Here is a 12673-nt window from a genome sequence, read left to right on the forward strand (position 1 = left end):
AGTCCATTCAAAACTTTTAACCCAGGCTGTTTAAGCAGAGCGAAGATAAGGAGCAGGTAAGAAAAGGTAAGAGAAGATTGAAAAGCTGCATTGTTTTTCCTGTTATCTTGTATATACGGTATGTTTCTTTTCCAAATGTGAAAACTAATAAACAATAGTGCCTCGTTTAACACATTTAAATTCCAAGCTTCACTTTTTTTTAGTTAATTACTGCACTGTATGACATTACACTGAGTGGTGTTTCTAGTTTTTTGTCCTCCATATGTACATACATGATAAACCACACAGTACAATGCAGTCCTGTACGACAGCACCATTAACTACGACCTCAATGGCAAAACAAATGATTGATTTTCGTCCTCTCTGACGGTCTGAAAAAAGAGAAAATCACAGGGATCGTAAAGGCAGACTCAATGTCAGAACGGTTTTATTGCCTGCTTTGCACAGGTGTAGGTGCTAAAGTGGCGACTGAGTAGAGAATAGCAGTGCGCGTAGATTATGATAGTGATTATGGACGTTAGAGAGTATGGGCTAGTGTGTATGGGAAAGTACTGCAACGCTGTGTGTGGGAGCAGCTATAATGACCTAATGGCCTCACATACTTATTACTCCCGAAGCGCATCTGCACGACAGAGGGAGTGCTCACATATGTGTGCATGCATGCATGTGTAGGAGACGAAAGGGAGACAGTCAGAGCGCAGGAGCCGAGGTGCAGGTGTGAACCCGAGAGAGTGTGTTTATTTCTTTGAGATGAAGGTGGGGAAGGGATGGTGGTGGATGAGAGGGGAGGGAGGATAAGGAGCGCTCCAGTCCTGTCGCCTTGGGTGCATCAGCAGCAGGAATTGTTCTCTGCCCTGTGGGGGCCATCTGACTGTTCTGTCACCCTCCACAGAAGGCTGACTCTGCCTTAAAGTGCTCGGCCCCGCGCCTGCAGTTCGACATGCTTGATGTTTAATACATACACGGGGAGAATATTGAGACCGCCTCGGGAGAAAAGCAGTACACAGGATGTAAGGGAGCAAGTTTTTTTTTCTTTCTTTCTTTTTTTTGTGTCAGTTTGTAGAACAACCAGGAATATTGTAGAGGAGCTCCTGTACAAAGTGCGCGTGGGCAGGCTGTCAACGTAATTGCCCAGAATTCGAACCAGTGCTGGAGCTCCATCGCAAATTTGAAATACACGAGATCCAAGAGTTAAGCGCCTCTCGACGAAGCGCACTCGTGGTGGAGTGGGGGACAGCTTTCGTGGCTGGCGATTGTGTAACGCGCCAGGAAAATATACGTCACACTCGCATACGGTGTTTGGGTCAAAATAACAGCGGCGAACCTTCAGCTGAAAGCGCCCGCTCCTGCGATCACAGTGAGGGTGGTGTAATTCAGGGCATCACTCCTCAATATGGCGAAGAGAGCGGGGCCTCAGGGGTGACCCTCCTGCTTAAGTCAACACAATGAGTGTAATGAGGTGAGATACACACACACACACACACACATAGGTGCACGCGCACACGCACGCACTCTGGATATGGGAACCCTTGCTGCATAGTAAGTGGATTTCATTCATCTACATGCACCGAGCCTGCTGTAGAAGTTCTCCTCACACCCACACATCCAGCAGCACAGCGAGCCGCGGCTTATTACAGGTGCGAGCATCATTACAGCCTGATTTAGACGTGCGGTTATGGCAAGGATTGATGCTGCTGATCGAGGCAGACGGCCTTAATTGGAGCCAAAATGGCACCTTCACAGGCAGAACTTGCATTTTAGTTTCAGAAAGAAAAAAAATCATCTTCAGTGTCACAGATCAAAGATGGGAATTAACCATCAAACTGCCATTGAGAACCTTACTTTCTGTTTCACATGCCTGCGTGTGTCTCCTCTCTCTGCACACTGAGTTCATCAGTCCCATAATTAAACAACCCTGCTGTGTAAGTAGGACTTGCGCCTTTCTCCTTATCGTCACGTACAGCAACCCACGCCCTCTGGGCCATCAGCGGATTAATGATGAGTGCCCGTGATAGGAGAGCCCATCACAAAGGCTTTATTAATTAGCCTCGCGCCGACAGTGCGGCCGCAGTGTGCAACACATGCTCGCTCTGATCAAAACTTTAAAGGGACACGATCGACCTCCCGATCACCCACTGTAACTGCGCTGCATGCATGCTATTAAACCTTGATGCGTGCATGCATTAGGTGTGTGCACAGGGGAGGAGGAGGAGGAGGAGGAGGAGGAGGGGGGAAGTGCACCATTTCCAAATTAGCGAGGCAACTTTTTCACACACCGCTGACCAACCGGTTATGCTGCACTTTACTAAGAAGCCTATGAATGATTGATCAGACAGGTGGGATCGACTATGGGAATAATTCAGCGGCGATAAAGAGGAGCAGGCACGCTGAGCGGTCCACAAAACTGCACAGATGTCAACCAAAGTGGAGGGGCAGGGTGCAAGCGGAGGGAGATCGAGGTGTATTGTACTCACTCGCCCCGCCGGTGCGTTAGAGGAGCATCCCGGTCTCTCGGGGCCAGCTCTTCAGATGACTTCTCCTGGGACAGCGCGCCTTGATCCTCACTATCATTCTTTGCCGAGCTCCAGCCTCCTCACAGCCTCACCTTACTCTTCTTCTTTGACATCACACGAAAAAGAAAGAGAGGGGGGAAAAAGCAAACAGCCGCACGCCAGGTGGATTTCGCCTTTTTAGTTGTTGTTTCGGGGGTTACGGTCGTCCGTCTCTCTGTACGTGGAGCACAAGTGACAGCGGCGGATTCCTATTTGAGGGGATGCTGACGCGCAACCGGAGGGGCTCGCCTCCTGCCTCTCTCATCTGGCTCCATCAGCTCTCCGCTAGGCAGCACCATGTGACTGAAACCGCCGTGAACGCACCGAGCGTGGCAGAGAGGGTTTCCGGTGACAGATTTCAAAATAAGAGTCCGCACACGAGATAACGCTCCTGTGAATGTTTGACAACATGTGACTACAAAAATACATTTAATACTATAACTTATCAATAACAAATATGTACAATGATCTCTGTAAGTATGATTAATATTTACAATGTTATATGAACCACCTAAATATACTATATGTATATGTATTTGTGTGTATACAATATAAATATGTTGAAAAATATAAATATGTGGTAATAACTTCACTTTTATAATAGGATTTTGGTCAATGTATATTATATTATAATACATTATATAATAGGTTATGTATGTATTGTATATTTGTATGTATGTGTGAGTGTATGTATGTAAATATATTTATATAGGTTAGGCTACATATTAATTGTACATATAGTGTTTCGAATTGTATAGTTAGATGGGCATGTTTATGCTTGTTAATGGAATAAACTTTGTAACATGCTTTTCATTTTATTCTGCTTATTTGTTGAACTAATTTAACTTTTTGTTTTGTTTTCACATTTTCATTCATTCATTCATTCATAACAAGATCATCAGGTAAATGAATCATCATCTCATTATGGTGGCCTATTGAGATGAGATAATTGAAGAATGTATGTTAATCTGTTTTTAGTTGGGTTTTAAAGGGGCACTGTAGTTTTGGAAAAAGACATTCAAACTCAAATATTTAATATTTACAATATTAATGAAGTAATAATACAAACTCACAAATAATTATTTTGAATAAACAAGCTGTTCTCAGAGGAAAATCCGGTCCTCAGAACGCTGTTTGAAGATAGAAAGGTGAAGAAATGTGCTAATATACAGTATGAACTACTTTCAGGCCAATTTTAAGTACCACACAACAGGAAGTGTAACCACTGCCTCTTATTAGGTCTATACGTTAAAATCAAAATGTATGCTTGGATCAAATCTTGAATTATTGGCACATACTGAGCAATAGCCGAGCTTTCATGAATGTATAGGACATATTTGATATGAAGAAAGTGGATTTTGATATGTTAAACTGAATTTGCCATTTTTAAAATGTTCCCTTCTGATTTATTTTTTATATAGTTTGGATCAGATGTGGTCGTGTTTATCTCTCAAACTGGCTTAATGTGGATGTAAGTCAGGTCAGCGGCTGACTGACACATATCAACCTCATAGCCTACCTGCCTGAGTTTCCCATGTTTCTCTGGTTGGGAGCTTTTTGGTCTGATTTCACTGCCCTCATCTCCAATCCAATATATGCATCGAGACCATACAGTGTATATAATCTCAATATAGTTGCGATTATAATATTCTCTTGGTTAAATACAGTACAGAAGAAAGTCTGACAAATGGTTCCTTTTCACAATAGTATGCTTTTATTTTTTAGGAGAGCTGCTTAACTTCCTGTGTCCTTCCATCTTGTGTCCGGCTTGACGCACCTGTGAAAGCACCCATTCAATTAAATCCGACCTCACAGACGAGTGCCTCCCAGCGGCCAGCCTCGGAGTCACACCAACTGCTCAGAAATGATTCTGGGGACCATTATTTCTTCACCAAAGCATAATCCCATGATAAATTATTGACGTGCTCCTCATAATAGCCTCTGTATTTATTCTTCATTGAGTCTGGAACTTTCTTCTTGGCAAAATGGTGAAGGAAAGTCCGACGAGACTCTGCCTCCAAGGGCACATGCATAATCTTAAACTTTTATGAGCATGGGCCTAAATAAAGAAAGCATTCATATGCTTGTCAGACAGCCAGCGGTGGCTGTAATTTGCAGCAGTGTAGTGTAGTTTTAGTTGATAAATGTCCTGTAGAGCTGAAGGGAGCTGCTGATTGTGCTTATTTAAGGTTAGGGTGTGATGTGTTATTTGCCACAGAAGGTTCTAGTCATAAAGATGCAAACTATTCTGTGTTGTTTGTGTGACTCTCAGCAGCTCCCCGGGAGACATACGGTATTTCAGCCTGAGTAATGCCATCTTTAGTAAGCCTGTCGTATATGCAAACTCCTGCTGCACCGCAGTGATTTTGGGGGATTCGGGCTGCTGTAAGTGTAAGAAAGGACACGAGGCAGTTTGCTCACATGTCTCACATGTCAGCCTCACAAATCTGGAATTGGCCGCGAGCTAATAATGAAACCGACTTCTCTTGCATCTGCTGCAGTGGGAATTTTAACCGAAGGGGTTTGATACCCAAAAAAAACTATAAGGAGAGAAAAAGAGGAGGGAAAGGAGAAACAGAGAGAAAGAAAGAGGGAGTGGGAACTAGAAGTGACAGCCCAAGACGCTTTCAAAGAGAGAAAGGCCTTGTCCTTTTGAGGTCTTTCCCCCATTGTTGTCCACTACGAGGCAGACTCTCGGGTCTCCTCCACAATGCAGGTCCCCTCAGAGCAGCGCACCACTGGCTGTCCTGTCACTTCACATTAGTGTCTTTGTGGAGAACAGCAGCCCCCGAGGGCTTGGACACACTTGTCATGAAAGAAGTGTTCTGGACACACACACACAGACACACACACATAGGCACAGAGTGAGTCGATAAGGAGGTGTTGGGCAAAATGGGAACACAAGGAGAACCTCCATCAAGGCTTCCAGTGGAACTATAACAGTGACCTTATTTCAGCCCTGGCTCTCCTCTCTCTCAGTCTCACTCTCCCCCCATCCGCCCGCCCGACACACATGCACACGCAGACATTTTTATGACATACATCCAGAAAACATGTCCTCATAAGAAATGCAGTTGTGAATGAGCGAGCCGTGTGCGTGCGAGAAGTGCAGGGCAGCCACTGATGTATTCTACGAGCAGCTCTTGCACTTACTGGCTCGATGTGTAACAGTGAAACGTGTCATCTGTTAGCAGCAAATTGGTTAATGCCACTTGACCAAACACACAAAAAAATGTTCCTACATTAAATAGCATGTTAGGTGTGTCTTTGTGTAAACTCACAGGACTTTTGTGAGTTGTAGCTAAATGTTTCCAAAAAATAGCAAGTACATTATCCTGAATTTGGTGTGAAATGTGCTCAGAATAATGAACAAGACATCTCAGATAGCATGTGCGTTTCTTTCTTTACCTTGAAAACACCGAATTGATGAAACAGTTCCAACGCAAGAAGTAGCGCAGCTTTTTGAGCTTTACAGCAAAACAGCTAAATAACTAAACAACTGAAGTAGATAGGGACTTGTCTTCAAACGTAAAAAAACTACAGAAAAAATACATAAAATGTCTCCATACAGTTCGTCCGACACAATCCAAGTCTTCAGAAGCCCGATGAACCCAAATTGAAATGAAAAGATGTTATTTACATTCATTTTAAAGCTAAAATTTCCCTGTAGCTGCTGAGATAAAAGTGCACGCACAGTCTGAAGTGAGTGCAAAGAGGGTGTAAATATCTTGATAAATATGAACTTGGGATGCTGGGGCTTCAGGAGACTTGGAACACACTGGACCAGCTGTATGCAGCCATGTTATGCTTGTTTGCATTTATTTCTAATTTAGTCCTCATTTACTTCGGTTGTTTAGGAGAATGCTGCAACACTGTTTTGTCGGAGAAGCTCATCTGACTTCTCATCAGCACGAGACATTTTTCATTTTTGGGTGAACTTGTCTTTTTTCTTTTTTCTTTTTTTTTTGGGGGGGTTGCAGGTGGGACCTTGAGGGGACAACTCTCCATCTGCTGATGAAGATGGTGTAAAAAAAAAAAAGTCACATTCACAAAAGTAACAATGTGGTCAGCTGCAGGATGCACCACCTGACCATGCACAGATTGCATAAATGACACAATGAGGATTAAGAATGTGCATCTGAGACACTGTAGAACAGGAGTAGATCAGAAGTGCTGGAGCACAGATCAACTATCGATCATTAAACCAAGAGAACCGACGCTGGTGGGGGACATTTGCATGGACCACTGCTACAGATGCTCAAGCTGCTTCAAACTGATCAGATGCTTATTTTTTCAGTTAGGCCTACATGATGAAAGAAAAGCTTTCCCCCCCTTCAAAAAAAAAAAAAAAAAAAAAGCCAAATTCATTCGTGCCTGCTGCCAGCTTCCATTAATACCCCGAGGTTATTTTTGGCGATGGGGAGGAGGAGGAGGAGGAGGAGGAGCTCCTCCAGGCCCCGGCCGCCTGGACGCAGGTGGGCAGGGCGGCGTGGGACGGCGGAGAAGAGAGGAGAGAGGAGCGGCACTTTAAAGGAGCAGAGCGGAGGAGTGTGTGTGTGTGTGTGTGTGTGTGTGATGAAATGAGATGTGAAGTGTTCCCTCACTCAGCCCGCAGACGCGTAAAACATTCATCAAGCTGGTGGTGAGGAGAGAGAGAGAGAGAGGTGGGACCTGCCTCCGTGCACTCCAGCAGGAGGAGGAGGAGGAGGAGGAGGAAGAGGAGGAGGGTGACTGAGCTCAGAGAGTTGCTTTTAAGATCTTTTCTATTATAAATCATACCGAGCAGTGGCTTCCCAGAAGGCAAATGGAGATCCAAACAAAAGGTCTGTGTGGAGAAAAGGGAAACAGGGGCAGGGAGGATTGGGAGAGAAGAGGAGGGTGAAGAAAAAGGGGGTTAGAAAGTGAATAAAATAATGAGGGAGGAATGATGATTTAAATGGGAAAGTGCCCCTTGTATATAATATTTTAACCATGAACTGTAAAATCACTCAGACCGCCCTGTTCAACGCGGGAGGAGACGTTTGACTTCGTGCAACATTTAGGGAGGGGGGAAAAAAATCACATTAGTGAGAAGAAATTTGGCTTCCATTTTGAATAATGTGCCTGTATACTAATGTGCGGTGCAGCGCGTTAAAGTGTAGCTTCACCATATGGACACAAGATGGCGCCTGTTCTCCACCAGAGGCAGCAGCGTCACCACAGCGACGGCAGCCAATTTAACCCGGTGGCCCCTGAACGCATCCTCACAATGTCCAAAAGAGACGTTAGTTTACAAACAGCGGTGTGAATTTGTAACGTTTCCCCTCAAACAAACAGGCGAAATTGCCTTTTTTCCACGTTCTCTGTCTTTCTAATTGCTATTAGGCCGTCTTAATTGGCTTGCTTTAATTGCTTTCGGTCACCATGGCAATAAATTGAGCGCATATTGAAATATTTCCGCGCGCATCCTCGTCTGCACACAGCTCCGACCAGTTTACGCCCTCAGCCAGCCACATCCCAGTCCCCTCTCGGTTGACTACCCCACCACCACCAGCAGCAGCAGCAGCAGCAGCACCACCACTCCCTCCTCCTCCTCCTCCTTTTACACACCGGCTCGCAACCACCCACCCAGTCAGTCAGTCAGTCAGTCAGTCACCTCAAGTGCGACCGGCCGGCTGGAGCGCAGGCAGACACAACAGACCGAGAGCAGCAGCAGCAGCCGGGGCGATCCTGCCGCGTGGTTTCTTTTTGGGCTCAGAGGAGAGACACCGGAGCGCGAGAGGAGAATGGGACGCCGGTGCTCGGATCAGGACTGAGTCTGGTCGGCACGTTGATCCCCCCTCCCCACCCCTCAAGTCCTTTCCCGACCGGCTCAGAGTCACGTTCTCCCCGCTGACACAATGGGCTGCTGCAGCGGACGATGCACTCTCATCTTTATTTGCACTTTACAGCTGGTGAGTTGACCTACATTTCTGTTTCTGCTTGTTGTTTTTACAAGTTTCGAGAAAATGACTTTTTATCTCAGTTGCTTACAATCGGGTATCTGTTTTGACAGGGGAGCAGCCTGTGTTCTGTTGTGTCACATGTTGAAACCTGAACACAGGACATGTTGTAGAAATATCAGTACACGCTCAAAGTTCTGTAACTCACTGTAACTTACCTGATGCACAAACAGGTCTCCATGTTTTCATCGGTTACACTCCCTTCCATTGTGTTGATACTGAAACCTCAGGATTGATATTTAGTTTTTTGTGTAATAAGTGTTTTCAATTTACATTTTTTATTACCTGATCCATGAGGAAATCCACCGCTCTGACAGAAATTATTGTTCTCTCAGCTCATTTGAACACCAACACCCTCAAGTATAGTGGCACAGTGATGGACAGCATTGGGGTGACCACATGCTGTGTGATGCGTGATGAAAGTGCATCAATAAATTATGACTTTGTTCTTTTGAATATTGTAAATGTGAACCGATATATCCTCAAACACACCCGGTGTAGCTCTGTGCGAGACATCAGTAAGGTGTTCAGATTAATGTCCAGAGTTGCAGCCGCCCTGTGATCCAAAACATCCAAGACGCCTGCTGACACAGACGTTTCTCCTCTCATCTTAAGTTTTGAGGAATGTGCTCATCGACCAACCATCACGGCAAGCGTTGATCCACAAAACCCGGCGGAAGCAGAGACTCGTTGCTCGTTGGGCGCATCTCAGTTTCTGATCAGTGATCTTGACATTTTTACTGATGATAGCCGTGCGGTCTCACATGATGCTTCCCGTTGACTCACAGGCCAGCCTGCCTGTGCCACCATCCCTGAGTGGAGTTTACTTGACAGGGTGTGACAAGGTTATTTATGGTGGTATTAACCGAGCTTGCTCTCACCATAAGCCCCCCGAGTAAATGCCACTTTTAACAGCTAAGGGAGCAATAAAAATCTTCTCCGGACAAAGAGCCAAATGGGAAAGTTGTGATGTATAGTATCATGCATGAGGGGATCTGGAAACAAAGAAGCACATAGAAAAAAAGGACTGTGTATGATGGGAAGTGGCAGTCAGTCATAACTGTGTTGAAAAATAAGTTTCGTACAGCTTACCAAGTAATAACACCCGCTTTACCATGTGATAAAGTTGTTATTCCCTCAAAGCCAACGTCTCCTTCAGAGTCACAGGTTTCTGGCAACTGCTTAAGTCGTGTCTCAAGAGTGGTTCAGGAGGTCAAACGGGTCGCTCACTAACCAGAGGGTCGCTTATTTGATTTCCAGCTGCGTGTCCAAGTGTCCTTGGGCAAGATGCTGAACCCCAAATCGCTCCTGATGGCTGTTCCTCTGTGTGTGTGAATGGCTGAGCAAAGAAATATCATGGGGCTTCTTTGTTTTAAGAAGCCCTGAATCGCTCCTGACGAGCAGGTCGGCACCTTGCATGCCAGCCTCTGGCATCAGCGTATGAACGTGTGTGTGAATGGTTGAATGTGACAAGTGTTGTTAAGTGCTTTGGTCGGGAGGCCAGAAAAGTGCTCGAAGACGAGCGTGAAGACGTGTTGCGGTTCTTTCTCGCTGTCATGTGAATGACTCACTAACGCCTTAAGCCTAAGCATCCTGCTGCCCTTTGCCCATTCATTTGTGGGGACCGCCTGTGTGCATGTCAGGTTTCAGGTATTGAAATTCATTAGATAGTGAGAAAAAGGGGACACGCAACAGTAGATACTGTGCTTGTGTCTATGCGAGTAGTAAAATTGGGTCTGACTCGATTTTACTTGTCACAGTGTGAGTGTTTGTGACACACATGAACACAAGCGCAGAGAGCTATGAACCTTGAGGGACACACCTGTTTTCCCTTCCCAGACTTCGGACCTGTCTGCCTCATTAGAGAGAAGGAGGTCGACCATTTATTAAGAGGTTTATAAAGCTGTCAGCGGGCTGCCTAAAAAGTCCCTGAAGACTCCTGGAAACAGCTTTATTTTCCCCCGGCGCTATTCCTGGACGACCTGACACTTCCTGTCTGCAGGAACACACACTCACACACATGCACACCTGCACACTTCTGATGAGTTTAACCTGCAAAGAGGGGTTGCATTAAACCCTGGATGACCTTTCGAGAAGGTCATCAGGTTGTAGTCTTGCGGGCGTGTGTCTGTGTGCGCCTGTGTGTGCGTGTTTGCATGAATATACATGTGCGCGTGTGTGTGGAACAGCACAAGGGGCCCCTGCGCTCCCCTGGCTGAAACCTATGCATTGACAATGAGCCAGGTTATTCCCAGTCCATTACAGGGTAAAACTACCATTAACAAAACAACATACTCTGCTCCTCAGATGTAAAAATAGCCCTTGTGAACCGCTGTGTGTGCTAATTAGCCAGGCAGAGTGCTTTGATCAAACCTCTTTTGGCATCTCGGCCATCCCCTAATTGAATTGTGGTGCGCTTTCCTCATCAACAGGCCGAGCGGTGGGACTCATCTCTCTGGGACAGAAGGCAACAGATAATGAGCCTGTATTGATCGAAACGCCTCTGTTCCCTCTTCCCTCTGCAGCCTAACTATTCCAGACAGTAGGGCTGGATCGTTGTCAGAACCCCGATCAGCCCCAGAGAATGGCAAGCGTTGGCAGGAAGCCCCGTCTGTCTAATGATTTGTTTGTACTCCGAGACACAGGCAAGCTCGTTTTTGTCTCAACGGGGTTGCTTGTTGTTGAGGTGTTGACCTAAAGCTGACCTGCCGTGGATGCGTTTCGATTGGTCAGATGTGGGACCTGGTCCAGACATATTGCTAATGTCAGAGACCAGCCATGAGGAGGGACGTTGTTCTGAATGGGGCCGATGGTTAATGCGGCTCCGCGGACGCCGGGTGATTGATGAAGGAGGCCTCTTCTCCGGTCATGGTGGTTTGCCGGGAAAAGGGCAGACACAGACACATAATCACACTGAACAAGGGTAATGAGCTCGGATCTGAACATTGACCCTGAAAATGCCTGGCCATAACTGCACTGGCAGCACTGACGGATGCGACCTGGCCGCGACACAGACACTATTTCATGCCACACTCAGACACACCCACAGACGCAGCTGCGCATTTTGAACTGTGAGTTATAGGTTAGTAGGCCTCGTGTTGGGCAAAGATTACAGCCTTTGTATGAAGGGAGGAAGTGCAGCTTTGTGGGCCTCTGACAAGATGACAGAAATGCAGGAAAGCGCCGGACGGGGTTTTGTTTGATCACAAGCAAGGAGAAGAAAAAGGGGTCCATTTTGTCACAGTAACTGGCTTCATTTGTTGCAGGAAAACGGCTTTCAGTGAAGTGATCCACAGAGGTGGCAGAAATCTGGAAGTTATACTTCATCCACACCCTTAAAAACTACTGTCAGGCTACCCACAAGCGCTGTGCGAGTGTGTATGTGTGTCATATCTTGCATCACACTGCCCACTTTTCCTCCACTCTTTTGATGGCATAGCTAGAGAATATACTAACTTTGTAGTGAAGGCTTCAGAGGAGAAGAATGGGTTCAACCAAAGTGCTTCCAAGAAAAGTTTTAGCTGAGAAGCCTGAGAGAGCATCCTCCTGAAGAGCGTTATCTCTAAAGGCATGACATTATCCCTTGGCAGGCATCGCATCATCTCCCACACGATACAAAGGATTTAGATTGAGGTTTTTTTTTTTTTCTTCACTGCTTCCACTGCTAACTTTATGGAAGTACCAACATTCAAATTTCCTGTTGATTATTCATTAGCTCAGAGATGCTAGATGTCTCTTCCCCCAACTCACCAATCTACATGTGTGCTGACAGACACGTACGAACACGAGGTCTTGGCCCATAGCTTTAATATTAATGCATCACACAGCTGTAATTGGGGCATCCTGCATCGAAATAAAACACTGTATTCTATCAGGCCAGCAGACTTGGGTGTGAAAGTTACTGCCACTGTATAATCGTGGTCTGTGTTGCCACTTTCTGAGGAGAGGTGATCTATCAAAACCTGTTATATGAAAGATGTTCTTGGCAAGAGCAGGAAGATTTCAATTTCATCAGTTACAGATGTTAGGAACATCTGCTTAGGGTATCTATTTTGGTGGGTGTTTTGTTGGGTGCATGTGTGTGTAACTTCTTTAGTACCTGTGTGCGTGTGAAGTCTGGTGTGATCAATGATAATGAAC

The 12673-nt window shown here is 45.8% G+C and overlaps 2 protein-coding genes across 3 annotated transcripts in view; one reads left to right on the forward strand and one right to left on the reverse strand.

Moving 5' to 3' along the window:
* LOC311264901 (uncharacterized protein) overlaps nt 1–2950 on the reverse strand; it is a 43521-nt gene extending 40571 nt beyond the window's left edge. Inside the window, exon 1 of the mRNA XM_084366105.1 lies at nt 2475–2950. The gene's annotated coding sequence lies outside the window, so the exon portion shown is untranslated. The remainder of the gene's footprint in view (nt 1–2474) is intronic.
* Nucleotides 2951–7890: 4940 nt separating this feature from the next.
* The window catches only part of nkain4 (sodium/potassium transporting ATPase interacting 4), a 53334-nt gene continuing 48551 nt past the window's right edge, over nt 7891–12673 (forward strand). The window contains exon 1 of one of the 2 annotated variants that reach the window (XM_084366410.1): nt 7891–8485. In XM_084366410.1, coding sequence (XP_084222536.1) covers nt 8432–8485 — 54 coding nt within the window. In that variant the 5' untranslated portion in view covers nt 7891–8431. The remainder of the gene's footprint in view (nt 8486–12673) is intronic. The other variant, XM_084366411.1, reaches the window with a different exon arrangement.

The sequence above is a fragment of the Pagrus pagrus genome, assembly GCF_965226575.1.
Source record: "Pagrus pagrus genome assembly, chromosome: 11".
NCBI classification, from domain to species: Eukaryota; Metazoa; Chordata; class Actinopteri; order Spariformes; family Sparidae; genus Pagrus; species Pagrus pagrus.